At 41.6% G+C, this 22,883-nt stretch overlaps 1 protein-coding gene across 4 annotated transcripts in view; it reads right to left on the minus strand.

The window, feature by feature from the left end:
- Positions 1-397: 397 nt before the first annotated feature.
- The window catches only part of NPR3 (natriuretic peptide receptor 3), a 62,200-nt gene continuing 39,714 nt past the window's right edge, over positions 398-22,883 (minus strand). For 3 of the 4 annotated variants that reach the window (XM_080933779.1, XM_080933778.1, XM_080933776.1), the window contains exons 4-8: positions 18,039-18,174; positions 10,988-11,082; positions 8,778-8,913; positions 7,103-7,190; positions 398-6,156 (exon numbers count right to left, since the gene is read on the minus strand). In XM_080933779.1, coding sequence (XP_080789905.1) covers positions 6,045-6,156; positions 7,103-7,190; positions 8,778-8,913; positions 10,988-11,082; positions 18,039-18,174 — 567 coding nt within the window. In that variant the 3' untranslated portion in view covers positions 398-6,044. The remainder of the gene's footprint in view (positions 6,157-7,102; positions 7,191-8,777; positions 8,914-10,987; positions 11,083-18,038; positions 18,175-22,883) is intronic. The other variant, XM_080933777.1, reaches the window with a different exon arrangement.

The following is a 22,883-nucleotide window of genomic DNA, read 5'->3' on the forward strand; positions in this document are numbered from 1 at the left end:
AGAAGGGGAAGGAGGGATGAGGGGAGGGACTGTGTGAAGAGGAGACAGGTGAGGAGGCAGTGATGGGGTTGTAAAGTGAATAAATAAACCAATTAATGGGGGAAAAGATGCCCAGGTACAGAAAGCGGGTGTATTCTCCATGCCTTACCTGCTAAGTCAATGTTTTCAGGCCTTGGCATTCATACCAATGAGATGTTACAATCTCTGTAAATTTTGTTTTATGGGGCAGAAATTCTCAAGTTTTTTCATGGACTCAACATTTCACTCAAACGTTATTATACATCATCCCCAATAATTGATCTTTTACTTTGGCTTATCCAAGGGACTATAAAATCCTCAGAAAACTTGGATATATGCAGTGTATATTAGTTGAATTATAGACAGGAAACTGTTTCTGTAGAGTATACTTTTAATGAGAACATATTGTTATATTTGGGCTATGTGGTATTCTCGCTAAACAGAAACCTTTACAAGAACACATACACATTTATATCCAAAACCAAATGAAGTAGATTGCTTAAATGACCAATTTTGCACCAGAAACAAAATATATTATACAAAACAGGGCTATATCCACAGTCATTAATCCTCACTTTCTACACAGAACAACAATAAATTAAATCACATTATATGCAGATAGTTATACTTACATTAGAATAGTAAGCTATATGTAGCCGGTGCAGCTTTGACTTTTCTATCAGATTCACGGTAAGATTTTATTGTTTGGTGGTCCTATTTTTAAATTATCCATGAATAAAGTGGCTCAAAAAACACAGGCTGTGGGACTAACCTTCTGCAATGCCTAACTCGTGGCCCCCTGGTTTCAGCTATGCATGAGGAACAAAGCTCTGATTCTGACCAGTTGAGGGCACTTAATTGCTGACTTAAATGCTACACCACATTGTACACGTTCAGACACAGGCATTGAATAATGAATAAGATAATCCATGTCAAAATTCATGTTTTCCTCTTTCTTTGCAGAAATAACTCTTTCTCTAACCCAATAATAGGTATATACTATGACAGCTTTGTTCTAGAAAATAAAAACGAATTTGGGAGCCTGTTATGATTCACACTTGGTAAATGGGCCCTTTGTTCCTGTGCATATAAATTTATGCCTCTAAATATGAATCAAAAAATGCAACGTGTTTTATTAGCTCTAAGTTCTACTTCATTCAAATCTCTCCCCTAGGAATCATATGACAACTGATATACCAAAGAGTTTTTGTAACATACTTATTTTTACCTCCAAGAGTCAGCTCTCGTTGAAATCCATTTGATTATGTTTGAAGTGACTTAAAACAGAAACGCCAGCCTCAGCTGGCTCTGAGTTTGGGATGAATTAACATTAGTGGTTAATGAGAGATTTGAACAACCTCCAACTCAGTGCCTTTTGAGGATTATTTTCATCCCACAGGCCTGCAGAAGACATCTGAAAAACCCATATGCTGAGAACAAAGCCTGGCTCCTTAGTTTACATGAAAATCACAGATGTGAACTGTTCAAGAGCATGCATGGTCATGTTACTGTCAGCTACCTCCTCACAGTGGTGCTATTTTGTCTTTTCCTCTAAGTAAGTGTGGAGGCCTCCTCACAAGTTCCCAACTGCATGGCAAAGGTGCTAACACATCCACAGAGACATGATCACTGGTAGGTGGAGCTCTGAGAAGAAGAACAGTAGAGCATGTGTCAGCTGCAAACTCCTTCTCTCTGTCACCTGGGGAGACATAAACTCCTGGCTCTTCTCTTTGGGCATGCCCAACACTTCTCGTGGAGATTGGCTATTGAAGAAGGTCTAAACTGTTTATTAGTCTTTCATTCTGAAGAGCAACTGGAAGAGACATGGGTCCCTCCAGTACACTGGTCCATTCTCCCTACTTCTACGCTGCCCCTAAAGCATCCTGTGCTTCTAGACAGTTTCCACTTCTTCCACTGAATAAGAAATTCAGCTCATTACCAGCTTTCTTTGAAGTCCTGAACCACAGGGTGTAACTACATAAAATGTGACATGTAGGTAGAGGGCCAAATTTCAATAGGCATTTACCTACATAGTTGCACCCACTAGGGATCTGAATTCTTTGTATCTCAAGAAACTTAGGCTCTAGTGTTTTCCAATTTATAAACACTGTTCTTTCATTCTCTTTTACTTAAGTGTGTGTGTGTGCGTGTGAGTATGTGTGTGTGTGTGCACATCTAAAAAAAAAAAAACCTCACAAGTAGTTGTGCTTCAAGAAGCAATGTCTGCACTGAAAACAGCTTCTGAACCTACTCTGTCTGTCTGAGATCCACAAGGCCTCTCTTTTTGCTTCCCACTGGCTGTCTTAGAGCCCTACAATCAGTCCCAATCAGAAGAAGTAAGGGACACAGATGGTAGTTGTACCTTCAGCAAAGGCACAGGATGCCTGCCTGTAAGGTGGGGGAAGTGATTTGGCATTCTAAAGCTTTTCATGTGAGAGCAAGAGGAAGTGGGGGTGGGAAATTTGCTCTCATTCCATAGGATTCTCCCTCTCCTCCATGAATTGTGAAATGTAAACAACTATTTCAAGACATGTGGAATTCTCTCTGTGGTTCAGGAAAAGACATGCTGATGGTTCTTCAAAACAATACATGTACAGATTCTGTGTGAAACCTGTTTGTGTTGGAAATAGATATGACTCTAGCCAGAAAGTTTTATTTCTGAGTTAAGCTTCTCTCCCAAATCTAAGACAGTAATATTGGCTATAAAATTTGTGTTTATTTCCATCACCATAAGTATATGCTTATTTTAGCTTGCATATGAACTTATATTTGACCAAATATGAAAAATACTAATAAAATACTCATTCTTTAAAACCTTGATTTAAGAGTAAAAAATTAAAATAGATGCATCTAGAGAATATCATCCTGAGTGAGATAACCCAGTCACAAAAGAACAGAAATAATATGCAGTCACTGATAATTGGATACTAACCCCAGAAAGCTCTGAACACCCCAGAAACAACTCACAGACTGTGTGAAGTTCAAGAAAAAAATAAAGAAAGAAAGAAAAAACCATTATGTTTACTCCTTACACATCAAGAAAACTTTGACTAATTCCAGGTTACATCCTGTTTTACATGTACTTTATGCTCATTGTAACTAGTCAGATCTTAATGCACACTATCAAACCTTATTTTTAAAAAAGCCAAGCAATGACAAAAATGTATTCGTATACTTTTATGTAAAAATGCTTAAAATTTGCACATTTACCTTTGTTTTTTAAAATAAAGTTCTTCAATTTAAAAAAAGAGTAAAAAATTTATCAAATGGCTTAAGAACTAAAGTTCCATTTTGTTTATTATGTAATAGTTGACTACTGGCAGATTATGAATGACTGATTGTCAAAGTTGATGCTTAGCAGTTAGGAATTTAAGTTCTTCAATACAATATCAACTGTTGTGTAGCCCAGAGCCACCATGGAACAGACATCTATGCTCTCAGCAAAGGTTTGCCAACTTAGTACTGTTTTCAAAAATTAATGACGTTTTGTCAACTCATATGAAGATTTATTTTTTCTGAGACTGTGTAACTACATCTGACCTGAAACTCACTCTGGAGACCATCCTTGCCCTAAATTCACAGATACCCCCTGCCTCTGCCTCCCAAGTGCTGGGATTGAAGACATGGGCCATTTTGCCTAGCCATGTAAAAACATTCAAGAAAGACAAACTATATAGCAGACGTGTAATTGAGCAATCAATCTTAATATGAGAATTGCTTTTAAATTGTAAGAAATGACTCCAGGGTCCTCATGATCAACCCTGCATTTTTGAAGAAGGCTAGCTTTCTTCTCATCTTTAACATCTAGTCTCAGAATATGCTATTAACCTTGGAACAATTCCTCTAGCTGGAGCAGAAACAGAAGATACTTGTGATAGCAACACTGCCATTAGTGGGCCACTATATAAATTCAAGAAAAGATTAGAAATATTTACACCCAAAGAATATATCCAGGTAGAGGATTTGCCCCACTGCTACCTCCTGCAATTAACACACAGGTTAAAAAAAAATAAACATTAGAAAAATAAGTATCTCTGAAGCACAGGGGAAATGTCATGAAAAAGTAAGAGAGAAACAAGTAGCCGTCTGGTTCTGAGAACTGGGCTAGTTGCATTCTGCCTGTCTGTCTTCATTATGTGAGTCTCTGACCATCAGCCACTGCCTTCCTAATTGTGCTCCACAAGCTCTCCTCTTAGATTGGAGTGTTTGAAGTTTGCCTTTCTGGTCTACTTTTTTCTGCTCTTTTTGAAGTCAGCACTTTTCGCTCAATATCCCACAGGCAGAACCATGATGTACCTCCTTCCATTGTTCAATAGCTAATTCATTGTATCATGTGGCTTGCTTCCCATTTTCTGAACCATAAAGAAGTTCATCCCTCACAGATGCAGCCCATTCCCTTTGACATAACTGAGAGAATGAGACTCCTCCACTCCTTCTCTGGGAAGTTAGCTACCAGAGCTTGCTCTGCTTGCTCTGCTTGCTTGCTCTGCTTGCTCTGCTTGCTCTACAGTTAACCTGTATAGATATGACCTCCAAGCATTTATTCATTTCTCCCCTTTAAAACTGGGTTTCGGATACTCAAAAATGTTCCCAAGAAAGGCATAATTACAAGACTGTACCCTTGTTCTCTCCTCAAATGATAAACTAGGAACCCAAATTTAAACCTCTGCACACAGAACTAAGTGCAAAGCAGACACCCAGCAAAGACTGGCTCAATCTTGGCCATGCTGCACTTGGCTGTCCTAGCTCACTGTCCAAGCTAAGTGTGCTTTGTGGTGGCTATAGAACTCTATGAGGTTAAAGGGACACGGCAGATATCAACATTCCCTTTTTTAATCAAAATCATCACCTCAAATTTTGATAAATTTTGTGCAGTTTTTAAAATGTATCACTGCTGTGTCTTGTTGTCAAATTCTCACTGCCTGCTTGTTCTTGTGGGAAAGGGGTTGTATTTCTTTATAGACTCTACTTAAGTCTACTGGTTTTGAAGGGCATCATTTGACCATTGTTAGAAAGGATGTAGCCCTCCAATAATATATTTTAAAACAGTCAAAAATGGGCAATGGCTTAGCATCAATGTATTCCTTCAGAGTTCATAAGCTCAACAGACTTCCCCACATCTTCGGTTCAGAGCAGCAATTCGTATTAGCCACAGCCAAGGGAAAGAGGACAGCAGAGAAAAGGAGAACTATTCGTCCCTCACCACAGATTTGTCACACACCTTCTCCATGCTCTTAAAATATAAGTGAAATTTAATCTTCAAAATGAAAAAATAGACACATTTCTAATACCAAAATATAGGATTAAAATACTTAAAAATAAAATGTTAGTGTGAAGTAGGGCTTTTTTTTACATCATAAATGAAACATTTTAGATTCATTTTTCTTATATAAATCCTCCTAGCTCACTAATATTTACAGTTTTCCAGAGTAGCTATGATGAGACACTAAAGGAAACAGGGAGGATCCTTTCTTGAAATATGAAGTCAGACCTGAATGTGGACATTGGACAAAGCCCTCAGCAACCACAAACCTGTCCCCCAGTTCCAGAGAGAGGGCCACTGCATTCCCAGCCTTGAGATTTCTCTCATTCCATTGTCCTCTTATTGAGTGTTAAATTCTTTCCAAGATTATTCTACTTGTAAAAATTGTTTTATTCTAGCTACAAAACATTTCATTTCAGAAAAACCACGTTTTTCATAACCTTGTGTGAAATGCCCCAAAGCAATCAAGATATGGAGGCACCAGACTTTCAAGACATAAATCTATTCTGATGCCCCTCCAGCAGCCAGAACACTTAACAGGATTATGTTATATCATTATATTTGTTTGCCATGAGATGAAAGGCCAGAAGGCAGATAGTGATTAATAATCATTCCTGAGCTTCTAAAGAAAATGTAAAAATGAAATGACTACTGCTTAAAAGAATGAATTCTCCAAGAAAGCCCTTCCTGTTCCAATGATGCCTGTCCTTTCATCTATCTCTTTAAGGAATCTCAAGCAGACAATGTGATAGGAGCATTTCTTTTAAGCCACAGAAAAATGGGATCTGATGGAATCTTCCCGCAACTCTCGATGTTTCCCAATGTTGCTTTCTTCTTGATGAGTTCGCCTCTCAATGGTTATTCTGTATTTCTTCCTGGGTAAAGGCAAAACAAATGTAACATAAAACCTCACTTGACTATAAAAAACTATGGTTCCTCTTACAAAGAGTGCCCTCCAGGGACATCTGGGTTAGGTTTGATAAATGACAAGTGACACAATACGAAAGCCTGCTGGGAGATTAAAGTCATGTGCCCTAAGGCATCGTGTCCTTATTCAGAGAGGAAAATTGGCATGCTTTCTGAAATGCCACAGAACAAGCCTTCCCCTTCTTCCTAGGAGCCTTATCTATTCTGCCCCAGAATCTCTGCTTGACTCCCAGGATATGCACCCAGATAAAGATCAGACTAAGTGTACTGTGACTAAAGGAACAGGAACACGATTGTTCCCACAAAGAGCCACATACACCCAGACTTTCATCTCCATGCAAAAATGAAGGAACATTACCAATAAAACCATGATGAGTTACAATGACCCATGAATTTAACCACTGAAGATTACAAAAGAATGGACCACCATCACTGCAGCAAAGGACTAAAGTCTTGAAGACATATGCATATTACAAGTTTATGAGCTTTGACGCTGAGTCACAACAACAGCTAAACATGTGACTTCTCCAAATACAGAACACACTGCAGCCTGGGATCATAGACCACTGGGAGCTCCTTCCAGCCTTTCAGGTAAACACAGGCACTTGTTCTAAACCAAAGAAAGCCTGAGGATAGGAAGTTCATTCTTTGCTAAATGGATCAATGATCTGGAGATCCCAGCCACTTTCTAGCAAGTACCATAGGAATCTACAAAGCACTCCCTGCCAAACCCAAGATCAAGCCAAAAAAATGACTGATTAATTTAACCGCCATCCTTCTTGCTTAAAAGAAGGGTGTGGGCAAATCACAGGGAGCATTATGCAAAGACAGAAGACAAAAGCAAAAAGGGCAGAGTGAATTTTAACTACATAAATTTTAACTTCAGGGACCTACCTGAAAAAGTAGAAGGCCATTAGCAAACCAGCACCTAGTAGGGCCCCCACAACGATTCCTGTCACTGCTGATTCTTCTAGGCCACCTGCTTGAAAAGAAACATCAATAATCAGAGTTTATTTTGAGAAATAAGTAAAAATACTTTAATTTTTGTTCATCTCCCAGTTGAAACTCATTTTTCTTTCTTTGTAATATATGTGTATATAGTATATTATAACATGTTACATATTATTCCTATATAATATTATATATGTTTTATATATATATACATATATATGTATAATGTTCTAAGAAAATGCTTTCAGAAAACACTAGATAAATGTACTGTGACATGATAATGAACAGAACAAGGTCAAAACAAGTTCACAGTTGGACCAGGGACAAACACCAGTCATCCCAGCACTTGGGAAGATGAGGCAGAAGGCTCTCAACTTTGAGGCCATTCTGAACCACATAGCAAAATCTGTGACAGTGAAGGAGAATGGAGAGAGCAAAGGGGACAGAAGAGAAGAGGGTTAGAGAGACTAATAGATGGAGAAAGAGACAGATTCAAGATGGATTTGATGAAAACTGCAAACTGAAAATCTCAGCCACAACCATCCTGGTTTTGAGTTTAAAGTTGAAGATGTGTGGATGGACAAAGGCCCAGCACTCTGTCTCTCACAGGTGCATGGTGACACTTCCAAGTGCTAGAAAGTTCGGGGGAAATTACATTTGTTCAGCATTCTGTTTACAGATGCTCTCTCACCAAAGCCAGAGTTCCATCCCAAACGTCCTATATAGCTTTGTGAAAGTGTAAACTGTGTGAACAAATTCTTCTCAGTAGGATCTCAGTTCACAAAAAAAAAAAAAAAAAAAAAATCAACAGCCACTTTCTTTGCAGAGTTTAGAGCAAGCCTGCAGTGTATGGGCTCCTTGGCCCCTCAAACCAAAGCTGGGTCAATTCCCTTTGCATGTGGGAAATGTGAGACTTGGTGAGTTGAAGGGTATCTCCTACAGTCTCCAAACTGGCAAGAAGGAAAGTGAGATTTGGGATCCACACCCAGCGATTATGTGGTCAACACACTTTCTTCTTAATTATTCCTCATAATTATCACATGGATATGAATTCCTCATTATTAAAAGATGTTCCCGAAATATAATAACCATTCATAGATTCACCTAAAATCATTAACTGGCCTTCAAGATCGATATCACTTGTTCTTACTCATAATTACAAAGCCCCTCAAGGACAGTCATCTCCCAAACTGTCTCTATTGCTGTGCTATTTGTTTAAAAAAAAAAAAAAAACTTGCTTCTCATCTGTACCTGGAAACTGATTGTTAATAATATATATTCAATACGTATTTATCACTTTGGAAGTTGTTAAACATTTGAGACTATTATCTGCCCTGTCCTGAGGACTTGGAGGTCAACTGTGAACTTTGAAATCAATAATTAAATTTCTTACAAGAGATGAACAAGAGACAGCTAATAACATTTTTATTTTTCCTAAAATTGGAAGCCTCTAACTAAGATACTGTAGTGAGAGATATAAATCCAGGCAGAATACCCTACCATTTGGAAGAAAAGAATACAGGGGAAAAAAATATGAGTTCTTGAGAGAAACATGTTCCAGACTCACAAGACCCTGGGGTTGGAGAAGAAGGACAGTAAATTAAGTCTCTGAACTTACATGATTTGCAAGGAGAGCTGTTAGTATGCTCCACAATTCTAGTTTCGTCTATCCTCAGTTTCAAAGGTCCCCAGGGATACTTGACATTGGACCGCATTTTGAACCGGCCTTCTTTTCCAAAGTAATCACCAATGACCTATAGAAAGGCAAAAATCAGACCGACAAAAGATAAGGCCAAAGGTACCTGTTCCCAAAGGAAGCACAAAGCTCACAGCCGTGCAGGCGCTCTCCAAAACACAGGACCTGATCTACACAGGCGGCCTCTGCACATCACCACCTTGGGAAGTGACAGCAAGAGCTTCAGGAAAGATGAGAAATGGGAGAAATGCCCCCCTGTTGTACACACTGTGACTGCCTCAGGGGCTCCTACTGGTAGGGAAGAAATCCAAGTCATGTGGGCTTAGAAGGTCATGGCCTACCAGTGTTGGCCCTAGGTATTCATCAGTTGCTAATGCAAAGTGAGAAGAATGGATTTTTCACTTTCCTATGAAACTATAATCTATACATTTATAGGTTTTTCTCTTTCTCATCCCATAGGACCTTGTCTGCCCTTCTGCCACAGAGCAGTCCACACTATAAGGCATGTTAGGCCCATTTTACTTAGGGATATGACACAGAGACAATGCCACTACATACATGCATACATACATACATACATACATACATACATGCCCAAGTTAAGTATGTGACAGGTACACAGCCCACATTCTTCAGTTAGATTGGCAATACACACACACACACACACACACACACACACACACACACACACATACACACACATTTAGAATGACAAGATAACTTAAGAGCCTTTGTCACCAAGTCTTAAGACCTAAATTTGATCCCCAGGACCCACATATTGAAATAAGATAACTGACTCCTACAAATTGTTGTCTGACCTACACACACACACATACACACACACACACACACACACACACACATACACACAAATAGATACATAAATAATGCAATTTTTAAAAAATTTAGAGTGTCGTTGAAGAATTCTCTGACCCTCTTTTGGTCACTGCCATTTCTTTAGAGGTCGAATTCATCTATGAGAAATTCACTCCTTGTGCCCTGTCATTATCAGGCTGAACTCTGTGCCAGCTGTCACTTTAGACCCCTAGAAAGTCATCACTCATTCATGATGTAATTGCAGGGTCACGATGCAGTTACATGACTAGTAGATTAATCACGTGAGCTGATCTGCCTTCTCACCCACAGTTCCTAAGAATTCTCTTCTGTCTGGGCACAAACTTGTGGCTTCCAGGTGGCCTGAGACATTTTCCTCCCTCCTCACTGAGCCGCAGCAGACCCTCATAGGCTGTCTCTGGTCATGGTCAAAACAATCCTAGGTCCTCCTGAAGTTACTGCTATGTACTGAGAAAATTCCAACCACGCTGCCATGAGGTGAGATGGGCTATCACTTCCTGCCTTCTCCAGAGAGGGAAGGTGGATAGCAGATAAGAACCAGAACTGGGGGAAAGGGGTGGTGTAGGATATGAAGTCACTCAGTGAACATAGTGGGAAGATTCCTGTTCTGTCACCAAAGGTTAGGTGTACCCCTACAGAGAGGAAAACAGCAAGTCCCTCACGCCTGTGTCCACAAAATCAATGGCCTTCCTAGGAAACAGGGGGCAATCATCTTTATCTGCTGAAACATACATTTTTCAGTAGAAACACTGAATGTGTATTTAATACTTTTTCTTTCTCTATATTTGTCAATTAGAGATCATGTGTTGCTTTTCTAGATCTCATTTTGTATCGCTCTAATGATGTCACAAGACCAGTGAAGAAAATATTACAACTCCTATGTTACAGCCCCCGGTGAGTGTCACAGGCATACATAACAGACTTCTCTGACTTGAGACTCCACTGTCTTTTAAAATAGTGACACCTGAAAATCCGTAACAACCACTAGAAAAAGAAATCCAGAAATGCAAGAGGCACGTAAGTTGCACTTCCTCTGTCGACGGATGCCCTTATTACACAGGACTGAGGAGAGACTCTTGACCACTTGAATGCTAGGATTTCTCTACCAAGAACACACATGGCACCATGACCTGCCTTCTGTCTGACCCCTCGTTCAACAGTGAGCTTTCACTCGATGGAAAGGCTCATGTTTATTCGAAGCATACTTTGGACACCAAGACAAATACATTCTGGGAGTCCCCACTTGCGAGAGTCACCAAAGCAGAGCCTTCTCTTACCTCCTGGGTGCCAGCTTCTGTGTCAGTCATGGCGACCACGGAGAAGTCCCCATACCGGTCCCCATTGGCATCTATGGACACCTGCCCGGCGATACCTACAGGAGAGGTAAAGAACTCTGAGTTAGAGACTTATGGTGCCTCTGCCTGCCAAGGAAACGAATTAATGGGATTTCTTTTTGAAAATTTTTAAAACAAATTCATGCCACAGGGAATCACATCAGACTGGGAGAATTTTTGTTGGCATTTGGAAAGACATTGTAATTTCATCTGTGTCTGCATTCCTAAATTCTTAACATTTCTCCATTTAAAAAAAAGAAAAGAAATAAATGATCTTTGGGAAATACTTTTTTAAAAAAATCAAGGCCAGGGCTGAAGCAATGTGTTAATTCTAGTGTTTTGATTTTTTTTTCCTAAGACATAGCAGAGAAGTAAAGATGTCTTATCATACATAGGTTGACAGGATCACTGGTCAGCTCTCATAAAGAAAATCGGTCTGGCCCAGGATCCAGTGCGTGGTTTTCATACAGGCTGCATCAGCACACAGGAAAGCTAGAGAGCTGGTTGTTGGGTCTTTGAAGCCAGTGTCTAGAGAGCGTTGCCTGATGTGTGTCCATTTATTGGTTATCTTAACATTATCCAGGAGATTCCTGGGGGCTGAGTTAACATTGCAGCAGAGGTTAAATTAGAGCAGATGGATCCTTTGCTCAAGGAGGAGCCTAGACTGAGCATTCAGTCCAGTGAAGGAGGGACCAGTGAAGTGCATTAAGGTGCTTGCCACCAAACTGGACAGAGGTTTGATCTCTGGGACCACATGGTCGAAGGAGCAAACTGACTTCTATACCCAAACTGTAACACATCTACACACACACACACACACACACACACACAAATGAAATGAGGGATTGGCCTCTCTACAAGTGGCATAAGCAGGATCGTGTTCCTACCGAGAGGATGTAGAGATGTTTGCATGAGATAAAATATCTCCAACAGATACTTAAGCGAAGCCAGCTGTTTTCTTCTTGTGCTGCTCCTACTGCTATTATTCCTACAGGTTGGGTGCCCTTTAGCAGAAGTACTTGGGGCCAGAAGCGTTTCAGATTTCAGATGTTTCCAATTGTTTGAATATTTGCACGCACATAATGAGGCATCTTGGAGGTAAGACACAAGTCTAAACGAAATAAAGCTTCGTTTCATACACATGTGCACACATAGCCGGAAGGTAATCTTAACACAATAGTTTAAATGATGGTTTTGCATGAAACAAACATCCATTATAAGGACGTTTCCACTGGACACTGGATTTGGGGATTCTGAGCTTGGGATTTGGGAATGAAGGATGCTATTTTAAAGTTATCATTATCACTGCTGTGCTTCCAGAGTCGAAGAAAGCACTTGACCATGCTCAATCACTCCAGATGACTCAGCACATGAAGGTGGAGTTCAGTAAAGGAGTAGGAATTATAAAAAGCCCCCGAAAGTACACAGGAGGAAACCTATGATTCAAACCACTATCAAGAAGTGTAAGTAACTGACCTGGTTTAATTTACAAAGACCCCAAGACAAAGAAAAGAACTGGAGAACTGTGAAGAGTCTGTTGAAGGGAGTCTGTGTTTATAACCACAGCCAGTGAGGTATGAAGCTGGAGCAGATCAGTCAGAACATGGAGGACCCACCCACCAGGACCAGCAATGATGGATGCTCACAGTAGCCAATCCCCAACAGGCCACCGGAGAACAATGGCTGATAACAAATAGTCTGTTATTTCACCTTGGTTCACTAAGTAGTAGAATGAGTGTACCAGCCATGTTGTAACTAAACAAAAGCCATTTATTTTCTTTGTGGGAGAATTCTGTGCTGTTCTTAATTGCTGCTCCCATCAATTTGCTTCTCTCCAGAAGCAATGACTACCCCAGTAAAAAGAGTGTCTGCTGAGAAGCATCCCAGGGGAAAGTTCCATCCTCTTGTGTGGTTTGGATAGACAGTCTTTTGGGTTTACTGTCCTTTGGGCTGTGGTTTGAAGGTCCACTGATTTTTCCAGACTTTGGATTACTTTGCTGGAAACAGAATGGAGGTACCCATTCGTCTACATTTTTTTTTTTTTTTGTCTTCTTAATACAGGCAGGTTACAAAAGATACACCTATTACATTATTATGTATCATTGGGGGCATATAAAACTTCAAATTATATACATATAGTTTGCACATGCATATGTACATATGACTATACATATATAGTCACAAATAGAGGCAAATAGAGACCCAGAATTTCTTCTCCAAATATTGTGGCTATCCAAAGTCACTTGCCATTCTGTTCAGAGGTGTTTGGGAAGGTGTGTCCTGCTGAGTGTTTTGCAGAGTATTTTATAAGATGAAGTGGCCCTAGTAATCCAAGACCTCATTACACCTCCAAGTTATTGCAATTCTGCCAGGAACTAGGGTGAGAACTCTTGGGGTGTCTGCTTTGCGAAGTGAGACTTCACCTGAGAGTATCAAGCAGAAGGTGAAGTTGTGAGGCTGAGAGCAGAATTTTCCTGTATATCCGCAAGGATTCTTTCTACCCCAGTTTCTGTTTGCCTGGAGTGGAGCTTGTATGCTGTGCCGCAGTCCTGTTTACTTTGTCCTCCTGACCTCTCACACAGAGGAAACATGGCTTCTTCTTGGACCATTTATTGAAGGTCTTCAGAGTTGATCATAGGTTTCATGGCAATAAAATCCAATTTTGTCAAATAACATCCAGGGTATTTTTTTCTGCTGACAACTTAATGGTCACTTACAGCAACCACTAAAATTAAAATTGTTTTTAATGTTAGGAAGGCTTGAGTTTTTCTTCACACATCTACCTTAGAGTTCTTGGAGGGGCTGCCTTCAAATGCACTATTTTTTAGCAAATAAAATACACTTTAAACCATTCAAATCCAAACTTACCTTGGCATCAGTCTTTACATTTTGGACACATAAGGTTATAGTTTTAAACTCAACTATACAATTAGTTACACTCTTGGTGCATACTGGCTGTGTAGACCTGGCCCTAAAATGGAACCATCAAGATGGCGTAAGAGAAAATTTAGCACATGTTTTGGCTCTAAACAAAACTGTATCCCAGCCATTATGGGCACCTGCCCTTCTCTCAACAACCTCCTTCACTGGTGCCTTTCAGCATCCCCAACTCTGGCTCCTGTCCCGCTGTCAGAAGACCAAGAACAAATGACCACACCATGAAGTGAGTAATAGCTAAGATTGGGATGTGCCTGACCAAGGTTGTGTCCCCATGCACCAGTTTCTCGGTGTATTGTGCACAACTTCTGGGAAACTTGACTTTGTCCTAAAATGCCCCCTGAATTACCCTATTTAATTCCTGCCCCCTCAGCTGAAGCAGGAAGAGGCAAAGCAAATTCATCCAAGAAGCTTACTCACCCCCAAGCAACTACTTGTCTAAACTGAAAGCCATCTCTCTTGTCTAGAGAAAAACATGGTGTTCACTGAAAATACCATAGAATAGCAGTAGCTACCATAGCTACCCAGGCAATCCTATCTGGAGCCTCACTCCTCTCTATATCCCTTTCCCTTTCATCTCTGTGGATGAGCTAAGGCTATAGAACATAGAACATAGAGGGGACCATCCTGTACTCCTCTCTCAAGTGTACCTTTGGCTCTGTTCTTGTCATTGAAAAATTTCACTTCTCCATGAAAAGTTTCACAAATAAGTATAAGCATACTCCAGCCCACTAAAGGGCCCAGGGACGAGTTGGGCACAGGGCAGCACTGAATAGATGCTTTTCGGGTAACTTACTTTTCAGCCTCTTACAGAGCACATGGGGTGCTAAAGGATGGCCACTCCTGCTTCCTGTTTCCCCACTCTGTGTTCATGGTTCTCAGAAGATGCTCACCAGCAAACTACAGTTATGTGCCATAGAGCAGCCATAAGGTGTGCCATCTTCCTGGAGTCTAAAGAGGTGTACTGTTTCAGCAGGATTTCCATGGGTCTGCTCCCATTGCATCTTGAACACTGGGTCCCATCACACTGTCCCATATATTCAGGTGTCATTCACATAGACCTTCCTCCATTGACAGACAACCTCCTACCACATACACTCAGACTACAATGAAAGTAATGCTCCCTGTGCAGCACGCTGTCCTAAACAAAATGACTTCCCCCGTCTCCCTAAGGTCTCACTCTGCCGCCATGTTCAGAGACCTTTCCTTGACCACTCTGATCCAGCGGTCCCCACCCCACCCCTCTCTACATCTCCCTTCTCCACTTTATTTTACAGGGCCTGGAAGGGGCTGTGCGTTTATTGCCTTTTCCTACACACACATTTGCACATGAGAAAAACTGATTATGGGCCACATCTTGACTTCAGTGCTTCGTCTCCTGTTCCTTGAACAGTGCCTGCTACACCATAGACACCTGTTGAATGGATTGAGTGAATGAACATAAAGTGGGGCCTGCTCTAGGAATCAACTCAGGCCAGGGAGTGTTAGTGAGGTAAGTCTTAAATACACAGTTAACAAAAATAGAGATTAGCAGAGTCTTCTGTAAAATTTTCAGAAAATGCTCAAACCTGGAAACATACTGACAAGTAACATTATATTGACTGAACAGGCTATCTTTAGAAATCATATGCATGTGTGTGTGTGTGTGTGTGTGTGTGTGTGTGTGTGTGTGTGTGTGTGTGTGTACGCTCACGCATGTGCATGTGTGCGAGCAATAACAACCAGTGAAAATAAGAAGGCATGAAAGTGAAGAAGAACAGGAGGGGTTTACATGAGGGTTTGGAGGGAGGAATTAAAAAGGAGAAATGTAATTATAACCTCAATTTTTTTTAATTTAAAAAAGAAGCCACTTTGATGGTAAATGAATCAACAAAGCCAATCAAAAGAAAAAGAAATTTGGCAATATTCACTGCACTTTATAAAGCACCAACATCAGTTGAGACCCCAAATTGTTCAAATTAGGAATGTTCTCTGTGAGAAATATTCACAAAACTCCAACCACGCATGCAAGAGCCTGTGACATCATATTGCAGAATGGCAAGAGCTATAAACAGCTGAAGAATCCACCAGTCAAAGAGAGATTAGAAGCTGGGGCTGGGGTCACCTGTAATCGTGTGCTCCGGAGGCAGAAGCAGGAGTAACACCTCACACTTAAGGCCAATCCAGTCTAGGTAAGCAAGTTCCAAGTCAGCTCGGACTACATAGTAAGACCTTGTCTCAAAACAAACCAACAAAAAGAATTATGGAAATTATTATATAGCCATAAGGCAGAACCATGTTTCTCATTCTAAAATATATTGGATCTATGAGTGCCTATATAAATTTTTTGACATATGAAAATTTTAAAGTGTAATATAAAACTGCAGGGAAAAATGGTGTTGACAATGAGACGCACCTTTTAAAAGTTTTATAAGGTATATAATGATGCTACCTTATAAGAAAGCATATGTGCTGTAAGAAAGCATAGCACACCTCTGGAGACATGAAGAAGAAAGGTTGTTGGGAAAGGTTGCACTGGGGAAAGGAGACAGGGGTGGGAAGCAAAACTTTAACTTTTAATTCTATACATCTGTATTCTGTTTACGCTTCCTAGCCAAGCACACTCTCGTTTTTTAAATGTCAACATAGGAGGTTGGGTCGATAATATGCTGTGCTTTTTGTCGCTGTTATCCTTACACTTTTCTGGTTTGTTTTTTGTTTGTTTGTTTTAAGCAGGAACTAATATTCCCTGTCTTAAAGTAAGATAAAAGCCAAGGACCTGGGCCTGCTAGGTGGCTCTCAGTACCAGGATGGACATGACAGCTAACATCTTCTTCATTCCACTAAAACCAACATGGTCTGATCGTAGGAACGTACATCCGGGTTAGCACGCTACTATGCCTGAGTGCAGGTCTTTCCCACCGATGTTTCTGTGGTGAATAACATGTATGTTAAATGTGATTTTTAAGTACACAGGGCTAGGTAGATGGTTCTACAGGTAAAGCGCTTCCTGTGCAGGTCTGAGAACCTGAGTTCAGACTCGAAGCCCCATGTAAAGAGCTGGGCACAGCAGTTCATAGCTGGAATCCTTGTGTTGGGAGAGGCAGAATCAGGCAGGTCTTAGGGGCTTGCTACCCAGTCAGTCTAGCCAAACAGCGAGCTCTTGATTCAGTGAGAAATCCTGCCTGAAAAACTAAGTTGTAGAACAGTGAAACCTGACATGAGTCTCTAGATTTTACACACACACACACACACACACACACACACACACACACACACACACACACACCATAGTATACTTGTTATTTAAATAAACAGGAACAGGAACATTTTTATTGCAGTAAAATTTGCTCAAAGCATGTCCACATACATTGCATTATTTGGCCTTATTTCCACAAGATGTGACTTGAATTGACTTCTCCTTTTAAAATGGAGAAAGCTACGCGACTGTAGCATTTAGAGAGGGCCTAGTCAGACTCATACAGGATCCCTGGGTATTGGCTCAGTCTCCCTGTGAACCCAGGTTAGTTGATTCTGTGGAGTTTCTTGTGGTGTCATTGACCCCTCTGGCTCCTTCAATCCTTCCTTCACCTCTTTCACAGGATTCTCTGAGCTCCTTCTAATGTTTGGTGGTGGTTCTCCACATCAGTTGCTGGGAAAAGCCTCTGATGAAGCTTGGTCTTCCTTAGGACTCCTAACAGTGGGAGTAGGGGGCTGTCTATGACTCTTTTGCCTGCTTTTGGTTCCCTTTTTGTCCTAGGTTGCCTTGTGCAGCCTTAAATGTGAGGCGAGGTGCCTAGTCTTATTGCAACTTAATATGCCATGTTGATATCCCTGAGAGGCCTGCCCTTTTCAGAGGGGAAATGGTGGGGGAGTGGATTGGAGGAAGAAGCAAGGTGAGGAGAGGAACTGGGAGGAAAGGAGGAGAAACTGTGGTTGGGATGTAATATATATGAGACAAATCTCTTAAATGGAGAAAGAAAGACGCTAGAAAGGGCCTTAGATCCAGCAGACAGCAATCACAGAAGCAGCAGCTTATTCGGCCTCTGTGCTGCTACCATGGAAACAGAATCCCTACCTTCAAATGTCCTGTTCCAAGTCTGCTGGATGATTTTCCCCCCATCCTTCTTGCTGTAGCCAGCTCTGAGCACTTCATGTAAAGCCAGGACGTAGAGGAGGATGGCATCATGGAACCCTTCAACGAACATGTTAACCTGCAAAGGGAACACACTGGGTGAGCCTGAGACCCTGCTGATTCCTGTTCAACAATGATACAAGCAAGCAAAACGGTCCAGCCTGAGTCTGCAAGTGTGAAATCCGTGATGGAAGTGGGCAGAGCTATCAGAAGTAACTACCAAGTCTTATGTTCTCCTGGCACTGAGTAGGAAAACCCCTGAGCACGCAAAGCATCACAGAAGGCAAAGAAACAGTTCTGTTGTCTGGGTTAATCATTCCAGGAACGTCAACCCTTACAAATAATGTTTTCCATGCAATTAGCCTGCTACCCACATCTCCTGTCAGTCTCAGTATGCATCTGATTCCCTAGTAAAGTGTGCTCCAACTTCCACAGCCCTTGTACTCTCCACATCCTTGAGTGTAGGACACACCAACAGAACAGTACTAACTGGGCAAGCTGAGGTACAGAAGTCAGGAGTCTGAGGACAGCCTGCACCACATGGCAAGAACTTGTCTCAAAACATTGAAACAAAAGAAAAATGTAGGTATCCATTTGTTCATAATCATCAAAACTGTTGTCAATTGCCTATATATACCAAAGATACCAAAAGTGAACAAAGTGCTCTCTGCCTGCTAGGAAATGAGGCCATGCTGTCTTCTGAATTGGCAATAACAAGTCTCTCAGTCTCTCTTTCCACCATTTGCCAGACTCCAAGGACAGAAATGGATACATTCTTGACTGTTGGTACATTCTGTTTGATCTCTGGTTCCAGTAAGGTATCTCTGATTTCCATAACCTTGGTTTAATAAAGGGAAACACTGGCCATTGAACATAGGGAAGTTGCTATGTCACATGGAATTTTATTTCATTTGTACCCACACACATGGTGTAGAACCTTCGTCAAGGGTAATTGCAAGAATCATGGCGCAACAGCATAAAGTACTTGGTGCATATCAAGTATTAAGCCACTAGTTATGTGAGCCACATGATGTTCTCAGTAGTGCACTAGAGACATATTCTGGATACAGTAAGAAGACATAAGACAGAGCAGTTAGTATTGTAGATTAGGAAGATGATGCTGAGAAGCTCAGTTGTGGTAGCAAAAGCTAAACTGAGTTTTGAGAATGAGCAGGTGTGTGGGAAGGGAGGAAGGTTGGTAAAAACACCTTGAACAGAATAACGTGGCGACAGCATATCCTGACCACTGAGCTGAGGCCTGAGAGATGAGACCACATGGAGACAACCAGTGGAAATTCAAACTGCTGGGGTCAAGCGTCCTCCCCAGGGAACCTGGCCTGTCCTTGGCACTCGATGGCTTGATTTGCAGTATTTTCTTCTTAGAAAGACTGTAAGCCCCCTTTGGTAGGTCCTGCTTCCACACTTAGACCATTATGACATAAATAGGAGTGAAGTGATCAGATACCATCTTGAAATCCTATATAATTTGCAAACTGTCCAAAAGGCACAAAATATTCACATCTTGTTTCAACAGCCAGAGTTAATAACAGGAAGCCAAGTTTACAGGAAGAATTGGACATTCCTCAGAGGACCTGGGAGGTGCTTGTGTAAGAAACGGCCAACCCAGTTTTTCTAAAGAGGAACCCACAGGAAGAATGCCTCCACAGACCTTCCGTATGGCCCAACTCCAGAGCATATTCACAGATGGTGTCCTGGTTCAAAGACACACTCATGATGTCATCACCTCTTTCATGGACACACCCACAGAGGGCAGCTCAACACCCGGTTCCATTTGTCCTCATCTGCCCCTCCTTGAGTCCCATGTTGCATTGTAGGAACAAATTCTTCAGATGTGCTGAAGCCCAGAACCTGGGCTGCTCCAGCTCTGCCCTTTGTAGCTGTGTGCCTACATTGTCCTGGGCCTTCCTCAGTTCCTCATCTCAAACGTTAAAGAAATAACCGTGCCTTTCTGCTGGGGTTGCTATCAGGTTAAGAAATGCAAAGGACTTCCAACAGCTTCTGCCACAGTCACCCGTTAGCTTTTATTGCTGCGATTGTCCAGAGATGATGAGTTTTAAACCCAAGGATTCTGCTTAGCTTCTAATTCTGACTAGCGGCATCCAATAAGCAACATTATTTATTGACCCATTTAATTCTTGATGGAAAGTAGGGCTCCTCATTCACACTCTGGTGCCCTGGACAGATCTCTTAAAGTGCTATATCCTAATTCTACCTAGTAAAGAGCACAGCACTGTCCAAGCTGGTCTATCCCACTGACCCTCCTCAGGTATAAACAGGTTCAAGGTCACAGAGATCTTAAAGTTGGCAACTAGCTGGATCTATAGCTCACTCCTAACTGGAACTCCTTACTCAACCCCCCAATCTCCAGATTCCTCATTTGTGAAGTACAAGGCTTAACTTAGCACTGGTTCACCTCACAGAGATTTTCTGGGAATTAAAATGAAACACCCACAGAAGTTCCTGAGACTATGATGCCTTAGGTTCTAACTCTTAGCTGCCAACCTTACATCTCAGAGACGCTGTTTTCTTAGGCAGGGTATGCTATAGAAATAACATCTACCAGTCAAAGGTAATTCTCGGCTGCCTTGAATATGCTAATTTAATTTTCCAAAGGAATATAAATTTTTCACTTAGACCATGACATCATCATGATTTGAGAAAGCTTGCATGCTGATGAATTTTAATAAGTAGAGTTTAGCTGTTAAATTTAATTCTCAAGACATGGTCATGCTTCTTCTATGAGTCTATCCTGTCTTTTATAACTTTATAGAAATCACCTTGCTACAGGGGGAAAGCTTGGAATCCTAGTTGGAACATGTGAGGGAGGGAGGTGCCCTACAAGAGCACTGGACTTCCCATAGCTTCCTGAAGAGCTCTTGGCTGCTAACTGTTAGCTTCCAGAGGAGTTATGTTCTTCAACAGCATAGCCACTATCACGTTGCTCAAACTATAGAAAATAATGGTCCACCCATGTTCATGCGAGCAACACTTCCATGAGGAATACCACGGTTTTGCTGTCTTCCTGAGTTTTTGTTCTTGCATGTAATACTCTGTAAGTACCTGCTCCTGGACCACCTGAGGCATCAGCCCTGCTTAAAATATGACATGAGTTCCTGGGCCTCACCCTGTTTATTTCAGTCTGCCTCTCCTTTTCTTCCTCTTCCTCATCCTCTTCTTCCTCCTTCTATCCTCCTCGGTAAATCCTCATCCAGAGACACCATACTGATGTTGGCCATTGATGGGCCTGGTCAGACACCCTAGCACCAAGCCCTAACTGACCCTTTCCAGTCCTTCCTTTTTGAGGCATTCTTTCCCATCCACTACAGGAAGAACAATCATCAGCCCAAGAAAGATGAATTTGAATTGTATTTGTCCTAACAACTTTATTGCCAAACAGAACAGATAGACTCTGGACATAAACTCTGGCCTGAAATCTCTTTCTATCTTGATTTCCAAGTGGATTGCAACAGTACATTCTTAAAGGGGCAGAGTGTCTCCCTCTTCGGCCACAATTAGCAGAAAGGATGCTGACCCCACTGAAGCTGTGGCACCCTGGCCTTCTGCAGAGGAGGTTTCATCACACCTACCTCATAAGCCCTCAAGTCAGAAGCAAACCCCCAGATGCTGTCTTTTCTCAAGGAGAACATTCTCACTCTCACACATGGTTTTTAGTAGGAGGGAAGCCCGTTAGCACATTACAGCTACTGAAAATTGGAAGTGCGAATTAAGGAGAAAAACAATGAGCGAGGGGGAGAAGACAGTATTAAGTTGTATTAGGAACACTTCCCTTTGGACTCCCCAGCTAGAAGGAACCAGATTATTTGGTGTGCCTCCCCGCTTCTGGACAAAAGGACACTTGAACCTCAAGGTCATGGCTATTACAGATGGCACTGTTGTTACCAATCACAGGAAATGGGATTTTCTTAACTAGGCAACTTGTTTGAGTGTTCATTGTCTGTTTCAGGTACCTAAGTGCCCTGACAAGAAAACAGAAAGGTTTATTTTGCCTCACAGGTCAAGGAAGCCATAATCAGGGAGGCTAAGTCCTGGTAGCAGCAGCTTGAGCCGGCTAGTCCTACTGCATTGCCGGGATTGGGAAGCAGAGAGCAATGAATGCTTGCGTGAGCCAGCTTCTTCCTGTTGATGCACCCCAGGATCCTAGTCCAGGGAAGCTGCCTTTTGTGTGGCCTCTCCCACCTCAATTAGACAACCCCTCACAGGCATATCCAAAGACTTAGGTAATCTAAAAAAATCTCTAGGATGTGCCCAGAAGCTTGTCTTCCCTGGAATTCTAGATCCTCGAAAGCTGACAATCAAAACCCACCATCATGACATTCTTTGAGCCAGAAAATCCTCCCTTAGCATCATTTGCTGAGCTCTTAAATTCCTAAGTGCAGCCACTCCCAGGCCAGATGATGAAGACATTGGATTAAGAAAACATGGCCGTTTGCAATCTCCACCAGACAGCATCCCTGCCCCTTGCAGACAGGCTGTCCACATGAAGTCATGACATGACCTCTTGTCTACCAGCACTGCTTAGCCACATTCTCTCTCCTGGAGAAAGCTGAATAAAAGTGATCATATCTTTTCTTTGTCAAATGAGCATAGGTAGCAGTTGGCATTCTTGCATGGCCCTCTCTGGTTACATTTCACAATATCTTACCCCATTTCTCTCTGGGGAGGCAAATTTATGTTTAGATAAATTGCTCAATGGTTGTGAGTAAGTAAGGCATGCCGGATAGCATGAGAAAGACCTGTAAAGAGGGT

The sequence above is a fragment of the Micromys minutus genome, assembly GCF_963924665.1.
Source record: "Micromys minutus genome assembly, chromosome: 20".
In the NCBI taxonomy this organism is placed as follows: Eukaryota; Metazoa; Chordata; class Mammalia; order Rodentia; family Muridae; genus Micromys; species Micromys minutus.